The sequence below is a fragment of the Podarcis melisellensis genome (genome assembly GCF_964234715.1).
Source record: "Podarcis melisellensis genome assembly, chromosome: 15".
Lineage (NCBI taxonomy): Eukaryota > Metazoa > Chordata > Lepidosauria > Squamata > Lacertidae > Podarcis > Podarcis melisellensis.
The window spans coordinates 41,841,209-41,864,960 of NC_138532.1; the positions used below are offsets into that span (position 1 = coordinate 41,841,209).

General features: G+C 47.6%; 1 protein-coding gene across 2 annotated transcripts; it reads right to left on the reverse strand.

Moving 5' to 3' along the window:
* Positions 1–437: 437 nt before the first annotated feature.
* TRPV1 (transient receptor potential cation channel subfamily V member 1) lies at positions 438–22,294 on the reverse strand. 2 transcript variants are annotated; one of them, XM_081890307.1, is made up of 17 exons: positions 21,915–22,293; positions 19,805–19,986; positions 16,243–16,395; positions 15,996–16,136; positions 15,421–15,719; positions 12,417–12,593; positions 11,667–11,831; positions 10,073–10,168; positions 8,638–8,708; positions 7,765–7,930; positions 7,553–7,619; positions 6,460–6,634; positions 4,532–4,664; positions 3,809–3,936; positions 1,922–2,040; positions 1,274–1,481; positions 438–552 (listed from the first exon to the last, which is right to left on the reverse strand). In XM_081890307.1, the coding sequence occupies exons 1-17, from the start codon at positions 22,202–22,204 to the stop codon at positions 540–542; spliced, it is 2,583 nt and encodes an 860-aa protein (XP_081746433.1). In that variant the 5' UTR covers positions 22,205–22,293; the 3' UTR covers positions 438–539. The 2 variants fall into 2 exon arrangements, with proteins under 2 accessions (XP_081746433.1, XP_081746434.1); XM_081890308.1 differs by having other exon boundaries at positions 444–1,403; positions 21,915–22,294.
* Positions 22,295–23,752: the final 1,458 nt, after the last annotated feature.

A 23,752-nucleotide genomic window follows, 5' to 3' on the forward strand; every position in this document is an offset into this window, starting at 1 on the left:
ATTGAATTGGATTACATCATGGAGGATAAGCTACTGGGCATGGTGGTTATGTGAAACCACCTTGTTCAGAGGCAGTCTGTCCCTGAATATTTGTTGTTGGGGAACAAGGTCTGATGCCTTCATGTGCTGCTTGCAGATTGCCCTAGAGGAAACAGGATGTTGGACTAGATGGGCCTTCAGTCTGATCCATCAGGGCTCTTCTTATGTGGGGGAAGCACTTAAATAGACAACACGTTCTTCCCCAGCAAAAATTCTGTGATTAGACATAATTGATCAGACAAGCCTCCATTTTCAGAGGCAGTCTACCCCCAAAAGCCAATGCTCATGGCACACAATAAGAGAGGCCTGTTGGACGCTTGTTTAACAACTTTCTCTCTCTCTCTCTCTCTCTCTCTCTCTCTCTCTCTATCTATCTATCTATCTATCTATCTCTCTCATCTCTCTATCTCTCTCTCTCTCACACACACACACATTTTTTGCCACAACATAACAGAAGGTTTGTGGGGAGATTCTTCCACTGATTCAGCAGCTTCCCCAAATCATAAGACAGGGCTGTAAATGAAACAAACAGAAGTGTACAATTAGAATAATTTTAAGGGGTCCCCCCCATACCCTCTGCCCCACCCAGGATCAAAATAAGTATAAATTTTAATGTGCCATTTACATCCACCTGAACACAGGGAGCTTAATTGAACTCAAGACGGGAAAAACGAGAAACAATGATAAACCACAACTGATAGATTCATCCACCTTAACTCAGTATTGCCTACACTGGCTGGCAGCAGCCCTCCAAGGTTCCTGCACTGCGGGGGGTTGGACTAGATGACTCCTTGGGGTCCCTCCCAATTCAACAGTTCTATGACTCTAGGGTCTCACGCAGAGAAGGATCCTTGCCAAGGAGGTGGGGCACAAATCTTCAGTTTCTCCCAGTTTCTCATTTTTAAAGTTCAGATAGAGAGGCCTGGGAGGCCATATTTGGACCCTGGTGGAGATTCTCCATCTCTACCCTAAATATATTAGGAGACTCAGCTTGCAAATTTTAAAAAATGTTTAGGGGTATTGTATTCAGCAACCAGCAACCTGTTGTCCCGAAATCAGGCCCCATGGGGAAAAGGTATTTGGCCCACTGTTTGCTTGCATCCTTCTAACGATTAAAAAGCCACCTTTTGCCCACATCTAATTTCCTCGCTACAACACACCCATTTAAGGGCCATCGCTTCTAGAATTAAAAACCTTGCAGAAGATGACGAGAGACCAAAAAAAGTGGACAAACTTGGGGAGAGATTTCTTCCGAGGGCCTTGCTCTTCTGAATCCGCGCCGTCTTCCGAAATGGGCTTGAGCGACCCTTCTCGTTTTCCATCTCTCCGGATCGGGACCAAGGTCTTCCAGTTTTTCCCTGAAACTGACACGGGGATTGGCTTTTGTTTCGATTTGACACTTGCGCGCCGATTTTCCAGAAACGTGGCTGAGCTCAGTGTAGCTGGCAGTGGCATTTAAAAAGAACAACATATGAACAGCACACAGTTTCTCTGGCTACACCTCCCAGTTTTCCTTGCAGAGATAGGATACCTATATATCCTTTCCCCCCTACTCACACCAATAGCCTTTCTCTCCACCTCCCCCACAAGACCAACAATAAAAAGCAGTGTACAGCCCCCCTGTTTACTAGTTTCTGCCAGCCATACCCTTCTCTAGGAAACTCCATTCCATTCTCCCCCCCACTCCACCTAGTTTTCTGACCCTCCCACAACCAGCATTCTGTGCACACTGAGCATGCTCAGTCCACACCAGGTAGTTCCTTGGGGTCCCCCCACCACAGAGAACATCAGCTGGGTAACACCTGGGCTTCATTCACTCTAAAAAAATGAACTGTTTGCAAAAGGCTCCCACCACCCAGTCACAAGGAATGTATTTCCTCACCTCTCCCATACTTGAAAGAAAAGCTCAGGTTCCGTTTCAGCTCCTCGCTGTATCCACCAGGGTCTTCGTTGATGATGCCCAGATTGGTGTTCCATGTGGACCAGTTCACCTCATCCACCCTGTTCAGGAGAAGCAAACGTGGTTAGGTCTCCCCCTAGCAGCAACACAGTTGGGGAGGGAATGTGGGGGTCAGCCCAGCTCCAAGACTGCTACTTCTTTTTTTGACAGAACAGGAGCAATTACATCATCCACCAGGGGAACTGATGGACCTTCCAAGATACGGCAATGAGGAATGGGGTGATAATGAGGCTTTCAAGCTTTTTTGGGACGGATGAGCATGGCATAAACCAGGGAATGAGGAAAACAAATCCAGGCCTAGGCTGGATACAGCTTTCCTTTCCTTTGATGGAGTCCCTGCTTCATGCTAGTGGTTCACATGTTTGGCTTTCTAATTAAAGGCTAAACATTGCATTTCAGCTGGCGGAAGATCTTTTGTTGAAGTGCAAATGTGTTTTACAATGGCATTTGCTCCCAGGAAACTAGGATTGTAGTGATGCTGGTCCAAATCAGTTGGGTACTATGTTAGGCAAATGTACTACAGTGGTAGCTCGCGTTACATACGCTTCAGGTTACAGACTCCGCTAACCCAGAAATAGTACCTCGGGTTAAGAACTTTGCTTCAGGGAGGTGCTTGAGGGAGGTGCTGGTGGAAGTTTAAAAAATCGAAATTTGTAAACACAGTTGTCAAAATTATTTGTAAAAGAAAACTTAATAAAAATTTATATTAAAAAAAAAGAGAGAGAGAGAAAAGAAGAACTTTGATTCAGGATGAGAACAGAAATCGCGAGGCGGCAGTGGGAGGCCTCATTAGCTAAAGTGGTGCTTCAGGTTAAGAACAGTTTCAGGTTAAGAACAGACCGCCAGAACGAATTAAGTACTTAACCCAAGGTACCACTGTATAGAAGTGAGAGCTGGATCATAAAGAAGGCTGATCGCTGAAGAATGGATGCTTTTGAATTATGGTGCTGGAGGAGACTCTTGAGAGTCTCATGGACTGCAAGAAGATCAAACCTCTTCATTCTGAAGGAAATTAGCCCTGAGTGCTCACTGGAAGGACAGATCCTGAAGCTGAGGCTCCAATACTTTGGCCACCTCATGAGAAGAGAAGACTCCCTGGAAAAGACCCTGATGTTGGGAAAGATGGAGGGCACAAGGAGAAGGGGACGACAGAGGACGAGATGGTGGGACAGTGTTCTTGAAGCTACCAGCATGAGTTTGACCAAACTGTGGGAGGCAGTGGAAGACAGGAGTGCCTGGCGTGCTCTGGTCCAGGGGGTCACGAAGATCCAGACACAACTAAATGACTAAACAACAACAACAACCACTGTATGCACTTTTTGGCTTTCTGTGTGTAAATATACAAATACACAGCTGCCTGCAATTTTATTTTTTTTATGCTGTTTGGAGCGGGGCTGGCAACAGAACCTCCTTGAGGATGTAGTTATGCAGGATATGTCTCTCAAGATGAGCTCTTGTACTTCAAAATTTATTGCTACACCGTCACTTCCTGTTACCATTAGCAAACAGATTGCTACAACCCAAAACAGTGTAAACACAGGACTCCAAGTATCTCAAGCAAGCAGGGCTTTCTGGAGAATACAAAAGGGTGACTTGCCAGCTGACCAGAGCTGTGAGGAGGGCTGGCAACCTCCGCACACCCAGTCCCTGAAAAGCTTCTAAAGTTCTCACCTGTCCATGGCCACAATTTTGCCGCCTGAGAATGGGACCACAGAATTGGCGGGTGGTGGGTGGGCAGGTTTTGGCTTGGCCTGACAGCCTCTATTTCCTTGTCATCCCAAGGCATTCAGAGAGAGGAACCAGAATTACCTAAAGCACCAACGGTAATCGTTTTTCCCATCCGGAGTAGTCCCCACCAGAACTTGTTTCCCAGATCGGAAGGAGTTGACAATGCAGTTCCAATAGCTGTTCTCGATGTTCAAGATGGTGATGGCTCTCTGGGTGGAAATATATATATATATCTCAGTTGGTAGAGCCTGAGACTCTTAATTCCTGTTTTTTCCATAGCCTCCCGACCCTAACCCAGAGTTGGTTGAATTCACTCAGCAAAGACACACCGAGGCCAAGACGCTGAGCATAATAATAATAATAATAATAATAATAATAATAATAATTTATTATTTATACCCCGCCCATCTGGCTGAGTTTCCCCAGCCACTCTGGGTGGCTTCCAATCAAGTGTTAAAAACAATACAGCATTAAATATTAAAAACTTCGCTAAACAGGGCTGCCTTCAGATGTCTTTTAAAAAGAAGATAGCTGCTTATTTCCTTCACATCTGATGGGAGGGCGTTCCACACGCTGGGTGCCACTACCAAGAAGGCCCTCTGCCTGGTTCCCTGTAACCTCACTTCTCACAATGAGGGAACCGCCAGAAGGCCCTCAGCGCTGGACCTCAGCGTCCGGGCTGAACGATGGGGGTGGAGACGCTCCTTCCGGTCTACTGGGCCGAGGCCGTTTAGAGCTTTAAAGGTCAGCACCAACACTTTGAATTGTGCTCGGAAACGTACTGGGAGCCAATGCCAGACTCACCTGGAGCTTCCAAATGCTTTTGCTCTCCTGAGAAATCTTGTTGACCGTTTCTCCCATCAGGGCGATGAGCATGTTGAGGAGGAGGATGTACGTGACTATGACGTAAGTCACCAACAGGATGATGAAGACTGACCTGAAGCGTGGGGAACTAAAGGTAGTGAAACTAACGGCAAAATTAGGAAATACAGGTAACTGTGTGAATGCACTGAGCAAATAGGTCCATAAGAAAGATAGACAGAGAGAGAGAGAGAGAGGAAGGGAGGGAGTTCAGAACAGCACATTTTATACTTATAAATCACAAGGATCTCCTGCAAGTTAAAGGTTTGATGTCCATAGTTTGTAATGTGGTTGAAATGATGAAAAGGAATTGATGATGATTTAGGGTGTATACGAAAATAGGAACAGCACTCTTAATTACAGTGGTACCTCGGGTTATAGACGCTTCAGGTTACAGACTCTGCTAACCCAGAAATAGTACCTCAGGTTAAGAACTTTACCTCAGGATGAGAACAGAAATCGCGCGGCGGCAGTGGGAGGCACCATTAGGTAAAGTGGTACCTCAGGTTAAGAACAGTTTCAGGTTAAGAATGGACCTCCAGAACAAATTAAGTTCTTAACCCGAGGTACCACTGTATTATAAATTGTAAGAGTTTCCTATAACTTCAGTAGTTATTCTTTACAATTTGGGGCAACTGATGCAAATAAATTGGTTATATCAGTTACTATTGCTATTACTACCACTACTCAGATGTGCCCTTTACCAGCGGGTCCCAGGGCGGCTTACAACAATTTAAAATTCAGTATTAAAAACATTAAGAAAACAAAACAACCACAGGAATAGGTTGGATCCTGAAACGCATCTCTCAAGTGTCAAATGCTGGAGGCATGTATGTGGAGAGGGAGTTATGCAGCTTAGGGGCTGCCACAAAGAATGCCCTCTCCTGCGCCACCTCCTCTGAACAATTAAGGATGTATTTACTCTCTTGGGAGATTTCCCCCCAGGTTTTAATGATTTATTTTAATTTTTTGTAATTGCACGCATTCTTATTAGAACATATGAAGAGCCTGCTGGATCAGGCCAATGGCCTAGCCAGCCTAGCATCTTGTTCTTAGAGTGGCCAACCAGGGGCCTGTGGGGAAACTAGCACGCAGGATTCGAACCAAGAGCAGCCCTCTCCCCTGCTGTGGTTTCCAGCAACTCGCATTCAGAAGCATTGCTGCCTTCAGTTGTAGAGGAAGAGAGAGCCTTCATGGCTAGTAGCCATCGATAGTCTCTCCTCCATGAATTTGTCTAATCCTCTTTCAAAGTCTACAGGTTGGTGGGCATCCCTGCTTCTTGCGGAAGCGAGTTCCATAATTTCACTCTGCGCTGTGTGAAAAAGCGCTTCCTTTTATCTCTCCTCACTCTTCCAACATTCAGCTTCACTTGACACACCTTTTCTCTAAACTAAAAAGTCCCAAACAGGAGGTTAGGCTGGCCTCAACCAGAGCCAGGGCTTTTTCGGCTGTGGCCCCGATCTGGTGGAACTCTCTGTCACAAGAGACTAGGTCCCTGCAGGACTTGACATCTTTCCACAGGCCCTGCAAGACAGAGCTGTTCCACCAGGCCTTTGGCCAAGGCACAGTCTGACCCCCTCCTTTGGTAATCCTCACAGAACTCTAGCCCAATGGTTGCCATTAATCTGATTTTGAATTGATTTTAGAATGAATTGATTTTAGAATGCTGTGTTACTTTTATTGTTGTTAGCCGCTCTAAGCCCGGCTTTGGTTGGGGAGGGCGGGATATAAATATGATGATGATTATTATTATTCCATCTCTACAATATCCTGTCTGAGACGAGGCGGCCAGAACTGTTCACATAAGTCTGAAAATGTCAGAACAAAATAGTTTGCATGCATTAAAAGAAAAGGGGAGCGGGGAGGCAAACCTAAAGTGGTAACTGTCCGTGAACTCCAAATCTCCCATCCCAATCGTGAACTTGAAAAGTTCTAGGCAGGTAGAGTAGAAGTTGTTGTAGGAGGGGCGGCACTTTGCTTGACAGGTACTGTGAGTCTGGTTCTGTGCCAGTAGCTCATCGTCGTCCTCAATGAGGGTCACGACAGCTAGGGAACGAGGAAGTAGCCCAATTCAGTTCACATTCCAAGGCAAAAGTACTTAATCTACATTTTGCAAACGCCTTCAGAATCGTCCTTTGCAATGCAGTTCTTCAGCAAAGCATTGTGTCCAAAATCACACTTATTGGGAGGGAAGCAGTCATAAAAACACATATATTAGTGAAAAGGAATTAGATTAGGTGGGGTGGGAATTGCTTTGCAAAAAGCCAAAAAGTATAATTAGGCAAAAACTGCATATACAAATGGCATATTAAGTGCTTTTTTGATATCTATTTTTATTGGTACTTATCCAAAGATATGCAAAAGTTCATGCCCATTACAAAGTATCTTTTTATAAGGCACTAGAATAAAATAAATACTTTAAAAATGTAATCTAAACAGGAACAAGAGCAAAAGGGGGGGGGGGAGAGAAATGAGAGGAAGAAAAGAGAGAGAGAAAAGAAAATAGAAAAATATATTTTTTAAAAAAGGATTGTGTATCAGGAGAAATCTGCACTGATTTAAAAATAGTAATTGCAAACTGATGGGAAATGTGAAGAAGTGAACTGAAGAGGGAGAAGAATGATAAATGGACAATTTGCCTGTACTTATTTAATTGGACATATATCACTGTTTGGTGCATGGAATGTGGGAGGCTGCTCTCTTTGGGGACATCAGCCACTTCTCCTTGGTGACTGGGATGTTCTGAGCACAGTGCAAATGTCACCTCGGTCTTTGGGGAAATCAGGAACTGGAAAAGCCTTGCTGATCTACTTGCAAATTGTACTGGTAGATCCCAAGCCAGTTTCTCCCCCACCTCTGAACTAACCCACCCAGCTTTTGCAGCACCAGGACACGTCAGTAGTTGTTTGCTTTCGTCCTCTCTCCAACCCCACCCAAAAGAATCCAAAGCAGTCACTCCGTTACCTGTCGAAAAGCCCAAATGGAAAAGGAGGTAGACCACGATGAAACGACACAGGTCTCTCAGCATCATCTGCAAAAAAGAGGTGGAGGGGTGGGAGGGAAGAGAGAACCAGGACCCAACTGGATGAGGGTGGGCTCAGGTTGGTGGAGCAGTGAACCCTTCGCCCCAAGGGACTAGCCTCTGCTACCCATTGCCCCTTTTATCCCAGACTGACCTTCTCCAGCATGACTGAGTAAATCCCCATCTGCTGGAAACCACGAGTGTAATAGAGCAGGTTGGTCCAGCCCAGGGCCAAGGCGAAGACCATGAGGATGACGTAGAGTTCTTGCTTGCTGAAGTACAGGATCGCTGAGCCCAGGATCAGGACAGAGTGGATGAAGCTGAGTGGGCAACAGGAGGAGTCAAACTTCCTGGCTGCGTGGGGGATTTGATCCCTGGTCTTCCTAGTGCAACACTCTAACCACTACACCACACTGCCACTCACTTTAAAACACGTAAAAAGGATGTCTACTGTTGGTTCAAGGAAAAACTGGCAAAAAGAAATTCCATGGATGCCAAGTTCCAGGTGCTCTTTGGTGAGTGAATCCCAGCAGAGATTTAAAATCCCAAAACATGCAGCAAAGTAAAGTGTGGAAATACAATCTGTTAGACCTTTACAATATGTCGTTGAGAGTTCCCAAACTGCCCCCAGCATAGGAAAAGACCACATGTTTGGTAAGTTAAAAACTGGTTTACTTACAAACCCTTCAAAGGTCAGCTTCATGCTGTTTTCCATACATCAGAAAAGTTTCATAGGCAGCTAAAACTTGGCCAAGTGGTGAAAGTTCCCAAATTATTTGCATAGAAACTCAAGAGAGGCTTGTAAGAGCCCTGCGGTCTGAGCTGCAGCAACCACCTCAAAACCTCTTAACATGCTAAGCTTCTCAGGTAGATTGGGAGGAGAAGAAAGGCTTAGTTACCTTGTTACTCCCAAGGTGAGGGACAATGCTAAACCTGACAGGACAGCTTACTCTATGGAATTAACCCCTTTATGAGTTAATTAGACGTAAGCATCTTGGTTATATAAGGCTAGTTATACCACACTTACAATAGAAGTTCACTGTAGCTGTTCGTAAAGATCGCTTTCAGAGATGGCTGTCTCTGCTTAAAATACTTGATCTGAAAAAAGGCAGGAGAATAAATAGAGGTTGGTGTGAAAGGGCTTCAGTCCAACAAAAACCCGTAAAGTCTTTTACCGCCCCTCACGCAGATACACAATAAAATGACCTACCCTAACCCAGACAGCATGCAAAGGATGTGCACTACCAGTGAGCCACACTCCCTTCCTAATGTATTGTCAAATGGTAAAGGACAAGAAATTTGTCCAGAGGGATGATACACTGTCTTCCCAGTAGATTGGGATTGGAGCATAGCTGTCAAGTGTCCCTTATTTGAAGGGACAGTCCCTTATTCCAGGGCCATGTCCCGCTGCTGTCTCTTATTGATGGTTGTCCCTTAAATGATGTCCCTTAAATTTCAAAGGAAGCAGCTCCTCTCCCTCCCTCCCTGCCGGCCACTGAGGAGGGAGGCTCCAACTGTGTTGCTTGGCTGCATTGCTCACCCAATAAGGAGTCTAAGAACGACTGGGGGGGTGCAGCTTGCATGCCTTATGTATGGCTAGTTAATGCAAGCTGAGGGGGGGGTTAATGTGGACGGCAATTTGTTGCACGTGCTGCTGCAAACTTTGCAGTGCAAAGCCAGGCTGGGGAGCCATCTTAAGTTGAGGCTGCATAGGCCTTGTGGTGCATGTGATTCAGATTCTATTCAGTTGAACCTCTGGTTACAAAGTTGGTTGGACAGTGTTCTCGAAGCTACCAGCATGAGTTTGGCCAGACTGCAGGAGGACAGGAAGACTGGAGTGCCTGGGAGAGGTGAGGCTGCAGGTCCCTTATTTTGGCTGCTGGTCCCTTATTTTCAAGGCTGCTGGTCCCTTATTTTCAAATCTGTAAGTTGACAGCTATGGATTGGAGCCTTAGCCATGAAACTCACTTAATGGCCTTAGACTAACACAAGAACAGGGCCTTCTCTGCAGTGGCTCCCTGTCTATGGAATGCTCTCCCATAGCTGAATATAGAACCACAAGCCACAGATATAGTTTGTGTAAAATATGGACAAATAGGAGATCTACCCAGTGCTCAGCTCCCAGTGCGGCAGAACCAGTTGCACTGCCCTAGAACCAAGGAAAGAAGTTGGAAGAGTACTGCTCTTTCCCACTTCCTTTTCCAGTTCTATGGGATTTCCAAGGCTCAGATTAATCAGGATCTGACCTTTACCCAGATTCCTTGGGAAAGTGAAGCATTTGTGTGTTTGTGCGTGAGCACTTTCTCTATTTCTGTCTCTCAGTGCAGGGCGGCAGATCAGGGGGAGGGGAGAGAGCAGTGACCAGAGGGGGTAGCCCCATGGCACAAGCTAAAAAAATGCACATGTTCCCCGGGGACCTAAGCCCTTTGCCCACCCATAAGAGACTCTGGTGAAGTTCTTACCCCTCTGAAGAAGAAATAGGCACCCCCCAACACACTCAGGATCTCCCCGGTGACTCGGAAATACTCGTTGGTCGTGTAATTAAAGGCGAACGGGGGCTGTGGACGAGAAGGGTGCAACTTAAAGAGTCAAAACACGGAACCCGGTTGCGAACTAGGAATGAGTGTGTTGTAACAGGAGTGGCTAATTTTTTTGGGGGGGGGAGTAGGCCCATTTGCCCTTGGCCAGCCCTCTAAAGGTGAAACGTCAGCAGTGACCGTGGTCACTCCACACTCTCCCACGCTCACTGGACGTACAGGACTCACAAAGGACACAACCATCCCGCCTTCCTCGGCTGATCTGTCCATATCAGCTCAGGAGAGGGAGCCACTGCCCTCTCCTTGCTAATAAAATAAGTGATCTGATGAGTGTGTGTGTGGTTTGCAACCCCAACAGAGTCCAAGGCAGAGCAGAGAGGTTTAACCACTTCTCTGCCCACCCCATTTTTATTTATATCTAAATGCAAAAATGGGGGAGATCTTTGGAGTGGGGGATAATTTTTTGCTGGGGTAGAATAACTGATCAGGCTCCTGAGCCAGAGTATAGCCTCTCCCCGTCCCCGTCCTGTAGTATAATAACTGTAGGCTGTAATGAGTAAGGACCACTAAGCCAGGTGTATGTCCCACTGAACATATTCGTTCCCAAGATAACTCACATAGGATCACGCTATTGAATTACTGCATTGTTTTAGGAGACGATAAATATGCGTAGTGCTTCAAGGAGACTTCCCCAACTCCGAGGTTGGTGAGGGTCTTATCTGGAGGGCACCAAGTCTGGCTTAAGGAGCAATGCCAAAGCAAGATATCTCATCCCTGCCTACACCACGAGACTAGAGAGCCAGCATGGTGTAGTGGTTAAGAGCGGTGGACTTGTAATCTGGTGAACTGGGTTCGCTTCCCCGCTTCTCCACATGCAGCTGCTGGGTGACCTTGGGCTAGTCACACTTCTCTGAAGTCTCTCAGCCCCACTCACCTCGCAGAGTGTTTGTTGTAGGGGAGGAGGGGAAAGGAGATTGTTATCTGCTTTGAGACTCCTTCGGGTAGTGATAAAGCGGGATATCAAATCCAAACACTTCTTCTTCTTCTAGCGACCTGGCACAAGACTTGTTATCCTGTATCAGGTTGAGGGAACTCGTGCAAGGTTTCAGAAGGATATAAGATCTTGAGGGGAAATCCTTAAAAGGGGAGAGTGGCCCCCACCTGAAAAATAGCCCAATGATTACTGTGCAGCGCTGACTGATTCGGTGGGGGGTGGTGGAAGCTGAGAGACAGAATGGAATGGAGTACCTGGGAAAGGGTGGGGCAGACAGGCAGGCAGCGTGGCCAAGAGACCCTGTTTGACCATTTTCCTGCAGGTCTCACTTCTAAAGGAATAGCACACAGGCCCCACACGCCCATTCCCACCTAACCTGACCCTAGGGCATTTCACAGCTCCATATCAGGAGGAAATTCAGCAAGGGAAGCAAACTCCAGGAACAACAGGTATAGAAACCCCTTGCATAAGGGTTGGTATGAAAAAAGGAGAGCTAGAAACCCGAGAATCTCGAAGTTAAACCACCTCCCCGTGCTTTTTCGTTGGCCTGTAATAGGCGGCGACGGTGAGGATGACGATGTGGGCAGCGTAAATGAAGAAGTTGAAGTAGAAGAGGTGCTTGACGAATCGGTCCCATTTGTCCTGCAGGAGCTGGTTGAGAGGCTCCACCAGCAGCATCTCGTGCCGGTTCTGGAAGGGGGAAGGAAAGCAGACTGGTAGGGTGGGAGGTCAACAGCAGGTGGCGCCAGAGCCAGTGAAAGGAAGTGCCAAGCGCTAGGCTGGTTGTAAGTCAGATGATGGGCAGGTGGGGTCTAGCTGCCCCTGCTGCACTTTAATAGACCAGTCTCCCCACCGGAAGAAAACCAAGGGCAGAGTGGAAATTAAAAGGGCAAAAGGACTGCGATCAAAAATAAAAATGGCTGATTTTGCAAAGCAGTTCTCCAGCTGAGTAATGCTTATACCTGGGTAATGCTATAGATGCATATCTGAAAATAAAATACCAAAATGCATTGCACACAAAAAATTAAGCTAAGTTGGATAGAATCATAGAATTGTAGAGTTGGAAGGGACCCTGGGTATGGTAGGAGGAATTCGGCCTGATGATGACAAATTTTCATTAGGGTATTTTTAAATATATATATTGCAAACTGATGTGGACATGTGGAAACGGACTGTGGCAGATTGGCCCATCCCTAAACCTGACCTCACTGAGGGCCGTCAAAGAAGCCTCTAAGCTGTGGCACTGGAGGCCAGGGAATCAGGCCGCAGACATACCGGCGTCTCACTGCTGTAAGCGATGATCTCCAGGACTGAGTTCTTCTCACAGGTGTCGATGCTGGACAGGTCGTAGAGCGACGAGTGAACCGGCCCATAAGCCCATTCTGTGAACTTCCGGGACAGGTGGCGACACTCCGGCTCCTTGATCTCCCGTCTGAGGATGTACGCAAAGACCTAGCCATGAGAACACAAGGAAAAGACCCACAGGGTCAGGCCCATCTAGAGGGCCCATCTGGCCTGGCATTATGGTCATTATGGGATGCCTGAAAGCAGGACCTGGTGCAGCAGTAACTCTTCTTCCCACTTGTGATTCTCAGGAACAGAAATTGAGAGGCAGACTGCAGAGGGAGAACATAGCCATTGTGACCAGTAGCCACCGGCACCCTTGTCCTCTGTGTCTCGTCCTCCTTAAACTCATAGTTTAGCTATGCTCTATGTGAAGAAGCACTTTCTTTTCTCTGCCCTGAATATTTCAACACTCTGTTTCATTGGCTGCTAAGTCCTACTATTGTGTGAGAGGGAGAATAACTTTTCTCCATCTGCTTTCTCCACTCTGCTGATAATTTTATACATTTCCACCTTATCTCCTCTTACTTGCCTTTTCTCTAAACTAAAGTGGCCCAGACGTGGTAACCTTTCCTTTCCTTTTTAAGCTTTGCAAGAGAAGCTTGATTTGGTCCGCCAAGGTTTGAGAGATAACAAATGCAAGCTGAATTCAGAACACAAATCTCCCCAAATGGTAAGTCCTACGATTTTAAAATCATAGAATTCTGAAGTTGGAAGGAGCCCGTGAATCATCTAGTCCATATCCTTGCAATGCAGAGGAATGACAGCTCACCTGTTGACGCAGGGTCTTTGTGAGTGTTTCTGCTGGGTTTGAGTCCTGGGTTTGAGTCCCAGGAATTAAAAAAGACAGAATTAAAGACTTCCTGTGAATCCCAAGTGCTGACTGGGGACAGGAGACTTCCTGTTGCCTCTCTGTATGATTTACTGTTTCTCCCTGGAATCAGATCATTCAGTCACTCTTGACTCAGAGGTGCCGCAGTCTCAGGCGACGGCCGCATCCCTTCCTGAGTCACGGTTCCTCATATGCCTCCTTCGAAACCAAACAGTGACCTCCCTCAGGGTTGAGTACTACCGGTGCTGTTGTTTTCATGTAGCTTTTAAAAAAACCAAACTATTTTTGAGAACTAGAATGGAATGTTTTCAGTCAGAAAACGTATGCCAACAGAAGCTTGGGCATCTCTGCCTTGCAACAACAAGGCGGGGCTATTATACTATTAGTTACTATGCTATTAGGACGCGGGTGGCGCTGTGGGTTAGACCACAGAGCCTAGGACTTGCCGATCAGAAGGTCAGCGGTTCGAATCCCCGTGACGGGATGAGCTCCCATTGCTCGGTCCCTGCTCCTGCCAACCTAGCAGTTCGAAAGCACGTCAAAGTGCAAGTAGATAAAAAGGTACCGCTCTGGTGGGAAGGTAAACAGCGCTTCCATGCGCTGCTCTGGTTCGCCAGAAGCGGCTTAGTCATGCTGGCCACATGACCCGGAAGCTGTACGCCGGCTCCCTCGGCCAATAAAGTAAGATGAGCGCCGCAACCCCAGAGTCGGCGACGACTGGACCTAACGGTCAGGGGTCCCTTTACCTTTACCTTTACTATGCTATTAGCACCATTCTGCAGATGCAGGAGCCCAGACAGAAAGAACAGTGGCTGGCTTGAGACCGCCAAGTGAGTGCAGGGTGAGTTTTGAGCCACAGACGCTGCAAAATGAGTCACAAAATCAGTGGCATAGCAGGAGTTGCCAGCGGCCAAGGCAAGATCAGTATTTCACCTCCCCAAGACAAATATTACGCCCCCTGACACCTCCATGAAGCGTTGCTACTGCTGGACAGCGCTGCAGAGCAGCAGGGGGACATGTGTGTATATCTCTGGGCTGCAGCATCGCTGTCACCATGAATCTCGCCGCCCCCCTGCCTCCCTCACTGGGTGTGGGGGGGGGGTGCCACGTGGCTGAGAGATGCAAGGGCCCATCCTCTTCCAGCTCCTACTTGGCGCGCTGCCCAGGTGAGGCAGATGGGATGGAGAGCAGATCCTGTCAGGGCGGCAGCTGCAGAGGTGTGCCCCTCAACATTTTTGTGCCCAGGGCAATTGTCCTGGTAGCCCCCCTCCCATGCTGTGCAACTGACAAAATCAATCTAGCTCTGATCTCCAGATGGATTGCTGATTGGTGTTGCCGAATAATAATAATAATTTACTATTTATAGCCCGCCTATCTGGCTGGGTTTCAACCCAGCTACTCTGGGCGGCTCCCAGCAGAATATTAGAAACATGATAAAACATCAAACCTTAAAAACTTCCCTAAACAGGGCTGTCTTCAGATGTCAGATAGTTGTTTATTTACTTGACATCTGCTGGGAGGGCGTTCCATAGGGCGGGTGCCACTACTGAGAAGGCCCTTTGCCTTGTTCCCTGTAGCTTCACTTCTTGCAATGAGGGAACCAGCAGAAGGCCCTGGGAGCTGGACCTCAGTGTCCGGGTAGAACGATGGGGGTGGAGACACTCCTTCAGGTATACTGGGCCGAAGCCATTTAGGGCTTTAAAGGTCAGCACCAACACTTTGAATTGTGCTCAGAAACATACTGGGAACCAATGTAGGTCTTTCAGGACCGGTGTTATATGGTCTCAGTGGCCACTCCCAGTCACCAGTCTAGCTTCTGCATTCTGGATTAGTTGCAGTTTCCGGGTCACTTTCAAAGGTAGCCCCGCTTAGAGCATGTTGCAGTAGTCCAAGCGGGAGATAACCAGAGCATGCACCACTCTGTCCAGTCTGTCTTTGGACAGGGAGGGCCTTAGCCTGTGTACCAGATGGAGCTGGTAGACAGCTACCCTGGACACAGAATTAACCTACGCCTCCATGGACAGCTGTGAGTCCAAAATGACTTACAAGCTGCGCACTGGTAATGAGTGTGCCTGATCATTTCAAGCAGCTCACACAACCTACCTGTATCTTCCCAGTCTTGGCCGCCAGGGTCAGCGGTGTCAGCCCCCTTCGGTTGGCGATATCTTCCAGCTTGAGGGTGGGGTTGAGCCTGGCTCCCAGGATGAGGATGTCGTTGTACATCTTGGTGACAAACTTGGTGTTGTCCTCCGTGTTGTCGGCGATCTCCACCAAAGCGTGGAGGACGGTGTTGCCTATGGAATCCTGGGTGGCAATGTTGGCCGGGTGGTAGGGGTTATCGAGAAGGTACTTCACGATGTTGAGCTGGTTTGTGCAGGCAGCCAAAGAGAGAGGCAGCTCACCTGGTGGGAACAACGTTGGACCATCAGAGTCACATGGGGGGGGGGAGCAAGGTAAAAACCTATCCTGTCCTGGCTCCTGCCAGGTGGAGAACTCGAGCGCAGGTTGTGGTTTCTACCCAAAACTTTAATGTTTGGATCCTCTTCCTCAGGCTCTCCTGACCCAGCTAGAAACCTTCCCAGCCCACGAGGTCCCTCCAAGGGGGTCTTCTGTCGGCCGTTCCTCCTGGCTCGGCCAGCCCCCATCCAACCTAGGACCCTTCCAAAGACAGCGCCTACCAAAATAAAAGCCGGGCCTGCCACTGATTTTCTGGAAGAACTCCCCGTGGGCTTTCGCGTGGACGTCGGCGCCGTTCCTGACCAGGAGGTCCACAAGGTACATGTTTCGTCTCTCGATGGCGATGTGCAGTGCGGTTTGGCCTGAAGAGGAGGCAGAACCGTGAGATGGAAAGTCAGTCTCCACCCTCTGCCCCCGTTAATAGTTCCATACACGTCCCACCACCCATGGCAATCACACACTCCTTACCCTTGTAGTAGCTGTCTGTGTACTCGGCATTCACAAACTCCTTCAGGTTGTCCGTCTTCTCCGCAATCTCCAGCAGGAGAGGGATGGTGTCGTTCCGGCCATTGTGGAGGTTCAGCATGGCTTTCAACAAGCATGTTTTCCCAGTATCCGGTTCTGGGGGAGGAAACACACAAAATCTATACATATTTAAAGGTAAAGGGACCCCTGACCATTAGGTCCAGTCGCGGACAACTCTGGGGTTGTGGCGTTCATTTCACTTTACTGGCTGAGGGAGCCGGCGTACAGCTTCCAGGTCATGTGGCCAGCATGACTAAGCCGCTTCTGGCGAACCAGAGCAGCACACGGAAACGCCATTTACCTTTCCGCCGGAGCGGTACCTATTTATCTACTTGCACTTTGATGTGTTTTCAAACTGCTAGGTTGGCAGGAGCAGGGACCGAGCAACGGGAGCTCACCCTGTCGCACCCTGTTGAATCACTGACCTTCTGATCGGCAAGTCCTAGGCTCTGTGGTTTAACCCACAGCACCACCCGTGTCCCAGCTTATACATATTTATTGCGTGTATATTCCACCTTTCCTCCAAGGAGCGACAAGGAGGCGTCCACAGCTCTCCTCCCCCTTTTATCCTCACCACTAACCCTGCGAGGTAGGTAAGGCTGGGAGAGTGTGACGGGCCCACAATCACCCAGCGACCTTCAAGGCCGAGTGGGGATTTGAACTCTGGTTTCCCAGGCCCTAGTCCAGAACTCCAACCTCTGCACCACACTGGCAAGAACAGTGCAAAGGCACCCTTTAACTCTGGCGTTTTGAGAAATGTTGGGGAAGATATAACAATGGAATGGGCTTTACCCATGGATCCTCTGACCTAACTGTTTAGATATGTAACTGCACTAACAGAAGAAAAGGAATTGATGTAGCATCTCTTGACTGCTGCCAGATTTATTATCTGTCAAAACTGGGTAAGGGGTGGGGTGTAAGAAGAGGATGCCACCTATGAGGCAATGGATAACTAAACGCTAGGATGCAGTATGCAAAACTAAGTTCACACTCACAGTTATAAGCAGGGCAGGTGGATAGCAAGGTGATGTCTTTATGGAGAAATGAAGTCTCTTTATAACGTACTGGAGCAATAAAGAACAGGATAATGTAAACCAGAGATGTCCAAGCAGTTGACCACAATCGACAGGTAGATCCCCGGAGGTTTGTGGTCGATTGTGGTCGATTGTGGGACCGTTATCGATCGCTGGATGAAAAAAGCTGTTGAATGAATGTCTCTGCCCCCTCTCTCTGCCCCTCCGTCGCATCAAGTGTTTGGCGTCTGCTGCTGATGACTGGGGATACTTTAGCGTTTAGAAGTGGCGTATTTTTATCTTAGCTTTTTTGGGCATTTCCCCTTTAAAAAAGCTCAACAACTCTGGTGAATCCTCCCCTTCCACCCTCCACCCCCCCCACTCCTCCTCCCTCGATGACAATGAGTAGATCACTGCCTTTTTTTATACAGTACTGGGAGTAGATCGCAGAGTCGGAAGTGCCTGATTGTAAACCAATTTGTGTTACTAGGAACCTTTTGATATGGAAATTTGCCCTGATGTGTTCCGTCCTAGATATCCCTTTTGCTATTATTTTTGGCCTTCGTTATTGCATTTTGTTATGCTCCGTTAAAAAAGATAATTTGAAAATTGAAGGAGATTGGACTAAGATGACTCTTTGAGACCTCTCCAACTCTTCAATTCTATGATTCAGCCGGTGAGCGAGGCAAAAGCAGCCCCCAAGATAGTCCCATTGATTCCCCGCGGTCCAGTTCCTCATTAAACACCTCAGCCCAGCCTGCTTAACTTTTTCCTCCCTGCTGTGACGGAGTCCCTTTACACCCCGTAGCTGATCGCTCCCACACAGGAGCCGAGATCCAGGCAAAATGGGAGCAAGCAGCGGAGGTGCATAATGAGGGTACTTGTCTCCAGGTCTGGCACCGGAGGATGGCAAGATGTGGCAAGACGGGTCATGTGCCAAGACTTCCAAAAGCAGCAGTGGGCACAGGACATTGGTCATGATATTATGTTTGCTGACTGGGAACAGTTACGGACCACCGGTATAAAATTTACGGCATGTCATGCCTTAAGAGAAAATATTATGAAAATGATTTACAGGTGGTACATGACCCCAGTCAAGCTTGCAAAAATTTACCATTTGCCCAATAATAAATGTTGGAAATGTAACAAGACTGAAGGTACCTTCTACCACCTTTGGTGGACTTGCCCGAGGATTAAGGCCTTCTGGGAAATGATCTATAATGAAATTAAGAAGGTACTTAAATGTACATTTCATAAGAAACCAGAGGCATTTCTCCTGGGCATAGTCGGCCAGGCGGTGTCTAAGAAGAACAGGACGTTTTTTATGTATGCCACCACAGCAGCAAGGATTCTCTTAGCAAAGTATTGGAAGACACAAGAGCTACCCACGCTGGAAGAATGGCAGACGAAGGTGATTGACTATATGGGACTTGCGGAGATGACCGGCAGGATCCGCGACCAAGAAAAAGAGACGGTGGAAGAAGATTGGAAGAAATTTAAAGTATATCTTAAGAACTGTTGTAAAATTGAAGAGTGCTAAAATGTCAAGGGAAATGAAAATATAGAATTATAGCTGTAATTGGTTAAGTATGAGAAGGAGCTAAAAAAGAAAATAAGTAATCAGACAATTGGTGTGAGGAGTTGTTGAAAAAACTTTAAAATAGGGACGCAGAAAGGGAGAGGTAAGGGGAAGTCGGGGAAGCAAGGTTTAGGAAAAGGAGGATTGAAATTATACATGTTTTTTATGTTCTGTTTGTTTTTGTATTGTGTGTTGTTTTGTTTTTAATATGTGTTGGAAAACTAATAAAAATATTATAAAAAAAGACTTCCAAAAGCAGCAGAGGGCGCCCTTGCCATGACAGTGCTAAGGTTGCCACTCTGCAAAATGTACCCAAGGAGATCAGATGCAGCCTGAGAGAATCTTAGCTTGCAGGTCCTTCCCGTTCAAGGTTTAGAGGAAGGGATCACAGAGGATTGCCAGGCTCAAGATTTCCCGTGTGTGTGTGTGTGTGTGTGTGTGTGTGTAAATCCTGGAATCTGCACTGGGCAGCAGAGGCCCAGGCAAAAAAAAAAAAAAAGAAAAAAAAAGAAAAGAAATTAGTTGTCAAACGTGCCTGTAAATCCGAAGCTGGGAACCTGAGTCCCAAATGCGGCCCTCCATACCTCTCTACCTGGCCCTCAGGTCTCTGCTCAGGCCACACCCCTCATTGACTCTGCTCCACCCCTTCCTTGAGTGTCTTTCCTTAGCTGGAAATTTGTGACAATCCCTCATGCTTGTCTAGATGGGTGGTGGTGTGTGTGTGGTCTGTGGCCCCTGGAAGCTTGCTTGGGAGGAAATGTGGCCCTCAGGCCAGTAAAGCTTCCCCCCCACTCACCCACTCATTGCTCTAAGGCTTACTCGGTGCCTTCCAAGGAAATATCCTCCATGCTCTAGAAATGGCTCTCACGTCCCAAACCCCAGAAGGGAGCAATGGCGCACGATCCCCTCTTACCTTTGAACTCCTCATCCGTAAGGTTTTTCAGGGTCTCCAGGAGGTAGGTGAGCAGGTCGTCTAGCTCGCTCGGATCCCCCTGGGCCACCGCGTCAAAGAGCCTCCTTCGGTCGTAGATCCTGAATGATTTCTCAGGGCGCACGCCCATGAAGGCTCCTCGGCGAGCCCCGCGATGGAGAAGTCTGCCACGAGGAGGGAGGGCTGTGGGTTACTGGCTCCTCCTAGAGAGCAATGGCTCAGCCCTCAAATATATCACTCCCCCCCCCACATGTACCACCATGGCAGCTTGAGGGCCACATTCACTTTTGGGTAACCTCCCAGGGGCCACATGCCTTTGGTGGGCAGAGCAACGCATGATGCCAATTTTACCTTTGTCCGGGGGGCTGGTTTCTAGACACACACTCACACCTCCCTCTCTATGTCCAGGGGCGGGGGGGAAAGCTCAACAACCATTGTGTCCGGATTTTCACTTTTTGAAATATGGCAACCCTACCAGGGCCAGTTATTGATGCCTTTGAATTATGGTGCTGGAGGAGACTCTTGAGAGTCCCATGGACTGCAAGAAGATCAAACCTCTCCATTCTGAACGAAATCAGCCTTGAGTGCTCTCTGGAAGGACAGATCCTGAAGCTGAGGCTCCAAGATTTTGGCTACCTCATGAGAAGAGAAGACTCCCTGGAAAAGACCCTGATGTTGGGAAAGATGGAGGGCACAAGGAGAAGGGGACGACAGAGGATGAGATGGTTGGACAGTGTTCTTGAAGCTACCAGCATGAGTTTGACCAAACTGTGGGAGGCAGTGGAAGACAAGGAGTGCCTGGCGTGCTCTGGTCCAGGGGGTCACCAAGAGTCGGACACGACTAAACGACTCAACAACACCACCACCACCACCAGGGCCAGTTAAAGAGACATTGAGAGCCTGAAGGTCTACTGGCTGACATGCATAGTTAAGAAGGCTTAGTTTATTTTTTTGGCTGCTATTTTGTTCATGTTGGCAATGTTGCTTTCTAAATGCTGGTTTGTCAATCATACAGTTTTTTAAGTTGTTGTTTTGCTAACATCGTTTTGTATCATATCTGTTTCACAGATGATCTGTTAATTGTTTGGTATGATTTATGCTATGTTCTGTTCTATCCTGCTACAGTCAAACCTTGGCTCTCAAATGGCTCCATCTTCGAACGTTTTGGCCCCCCAACGCTGAAAACCCGAAAGTATCGTAAATGCTCCAGTTTCTGAACGTTCCTCGGAACTCAAAGGTCCAACTCGGTTTCTGCTCAAGTGCAAGAAGCTCTTGCAACCAATTGGAAGCCGTGCCTCGGTTGTCGAACGTTTCGGAAGCCAAACGGTCTTCTGGAACAGATTATGTTCGACAACCAAGGCTTGTTTGCAAGCTGCTTTGGGATTCCTTCGAATGAAAAGTAGCATAGAGCTATGAAAAAACAGATCAGGTTGAATCCTGGCAGCCAGGAACAAACACCACCTTCCTGGTCTCCCTTCCTCGGCTGGTGCACTTCAATTCACATGTTACAGTGGTACCTTGGGTTAAGAACTTAATTCATTGTGGAGGTCCGTTCTTAACCTGAAACTGTTCTTAACCTGAGGTACCACTTTAGCTAATGGGGCCTCCCGCTGCTGCGCCACCGCTGCACGATTTCTGTTCTCATCCTGAAGCAAAGTTCTTAACCCAAGGTACTATTTCTGGGTTAGCGGAGTCTGTAACCTGAAGCGTCTGTAACTCGAGGTACAGTGGTACCTCAGGTTAAGAACTTATTTCGTTCAGGAAGTCCGTTCTTAATCTGAAACTGTTCTTAACCTGAAGCACCACTTTAGCTAATGGGCCTCCCTCGATTTCTGTTCTCATCCTGAAGCAAAGTTCTTAACCCGTTACTATTTCTGGGTTAGCGGAGTCTGTAACCTGAAGCGTATGTAACCTGAGGTACCACTGTACCACTGTATTTTGGAAAGTGCGAATGATGTAACTTGGTTTTGAAATCTGAACCGAATTGGAGTTCTTCTCCCTCCCTAGTTTTTCTACGGGGGGGGGAGATTAAGGGCAGGGCATCTTAAACCCCCAAGCGTAACTCAAAGCCCCCCCTAAGGGACCCACTCACTTTGGAGAGTGGTTGCCACACCTCCCTCGCTCCAGGCTGAGGCTGAACTTCAGGATGGGACTGGACACCATGTGGTCCATCTGGTAGAAGGAATCCATGGGAGCCGTGTCCTTGTCTCCGTCCCCAATCCCGAACCGCGCCCGCTTGGCGAAGATGCTGTGCTTGGTCGACCTGTTGCTGCCGGGCGTGCATGCACCTGACTCCTCGCCTTCCAAGTGGTCATCCATCGATTCCGAATCCTCCAGGTCGGAGCTCCCCAACTTCCGCATCTTCCCCAGGATTCCAGACATGTTCTGGGGAAACAGCCTGGGGGTGGGGCGGGAGTGTTCCGACTCTCCCTGAAAGCTAAGGAAAACAAATAAAAAGGAAACTAATAATAGCCTGCTGGATCAGGCCTGCATCGCCCATCTGGTTTTTTTTTCTTTTCAATTTTTGTTATTAATTTTCAAAAATCCAAAACAAACGTACAGACAGACAAACATACATACATCCTGTTTAAATCTTGGTAACATTATTAAGTGACTTCCTCAAATCCCCTTGGTTGAATTTCATTGTGTATCGTTTTTCCAAAATCAATTTTCTCAAAAAATTAACTTGATCACTTAACATCTTTCATTCTTTCTAATTTAGCTTTAAATATCTTATCTTATCCTTACATATTTAAATCCTATCTATTATTTGCAAGCTTTTCCAATTAAGTTATCGTAACATATTTAGCTAATTGGTCTTTAAATTTCATCCGCATCGCCCATCTGAGCTGCAAGAAGGATCTGAGCACAAGAGCTCTTTCCCCCTTCCTGCAGTTTCAAGCAACTGGCATTTAGAAGCCCTGCTGCTTCCGAGTGCGGAGGCAGAACAACAGCCGTCATGACAAGCAGCCACTGACTGCCTTCTCTTCCTTGAATTTTTCTATTCTTCTTTTAAAGACATCCAGGTTAGTGGCCATCACTGTCTACTGTATAGCTGTCAACGTTTCCCTTTTTTAAAGGGAAATTCCCTTATTCCGAATAGGATTCCTCGCAAGATAATCGCAAAGTTGACAGCTATGATCTCCTGAAAAACGTGGGTGGCGCTGTGGGTTAAACCACAGAGCCTAGGACTTGCTGATCAGAAGGTCAGTGGTTCGAATCCCCACGATAGGGTGAGCTCCCGTTGCTCAGTCCCTGCTCCTGCCAACCTAGCAGTTCGAAAGCACATCAAGGTGCAAGTAGATAAATAGGTACCGCTCCGGCGGGAAGGTAAATGGTGTTTCTGTGTGCTGCTCTGGTTCGCCAGAAGCGGCTTAGTCATGCTGGCCACATGACCCGGAAGCTGTACGCTGGCTCCCTCGGCCAATAAAGCGAGATGAGCGCTGCAACCCCAGAGTCGGCCACGACTGGACCTCATGGTCAGGGGTCCCTTTACCTTATGGTCTCCTGCAGGAGGGAGTTCCATAGTTCATACACTGTGTGAAGAAGGGCTTTATCTGCCTGAATCTTTCACGAGTTCTAGCGTTAGGGGAGAGGGAGAATTTTTTTCACCCTACTTCCTCCATACCATGCAGAAGTTTTATAAACTCCTTTTTCACGCTGCCTTTTCTTACCTGCCTTTTCTCTCAACTAAAAGGTTCCAAACGCTCCAATCTTGGCATCATCCTTTCAATCATTTGCTTGCCCTTTTCTGAATCTTTACCAACCCTGCAATATTCTTTCCGAGGCGACCAGGACTGTCCACATTACTCCGAATGCAGTTGCACCAGTGATTTGTGTAAAGGGATTAAGGTGCCGTACTTCCAATTCCTTTCCTAATGATCCCTAGCATGGAATTTGCTTTTTTCACAGCTGCCACAAACTGTGCTG

What these genes read in the sequence shown, in the direction of transcription:
- TRPV1 (XM_081890307.1), bottom strand. Translation starts at nt 22,204, where the DNA reads ATGTCTGGAATCCTGGGGAAGATGCGGAAGTTGGGGAGCTCCGACCTG. An exon ending in TACGGATGAGGAGTTCAAAG is followed by an intron (nt 16,396 to 19,804) that starts GTAAGAGGGGAT and finishes TTCCTCCCCCAG; the next exon opens with AACCGGATACTGGGAAAACA. An exon ending in AAAGCATTTGGAAGCTCCAG is followed by an intron (nt 3,937 to 4,531) that starts GTGAGTCTGGCA and finishes ATTTCCACCCAG; the next exon opens with AGAGCCATCACCATCTTGAA.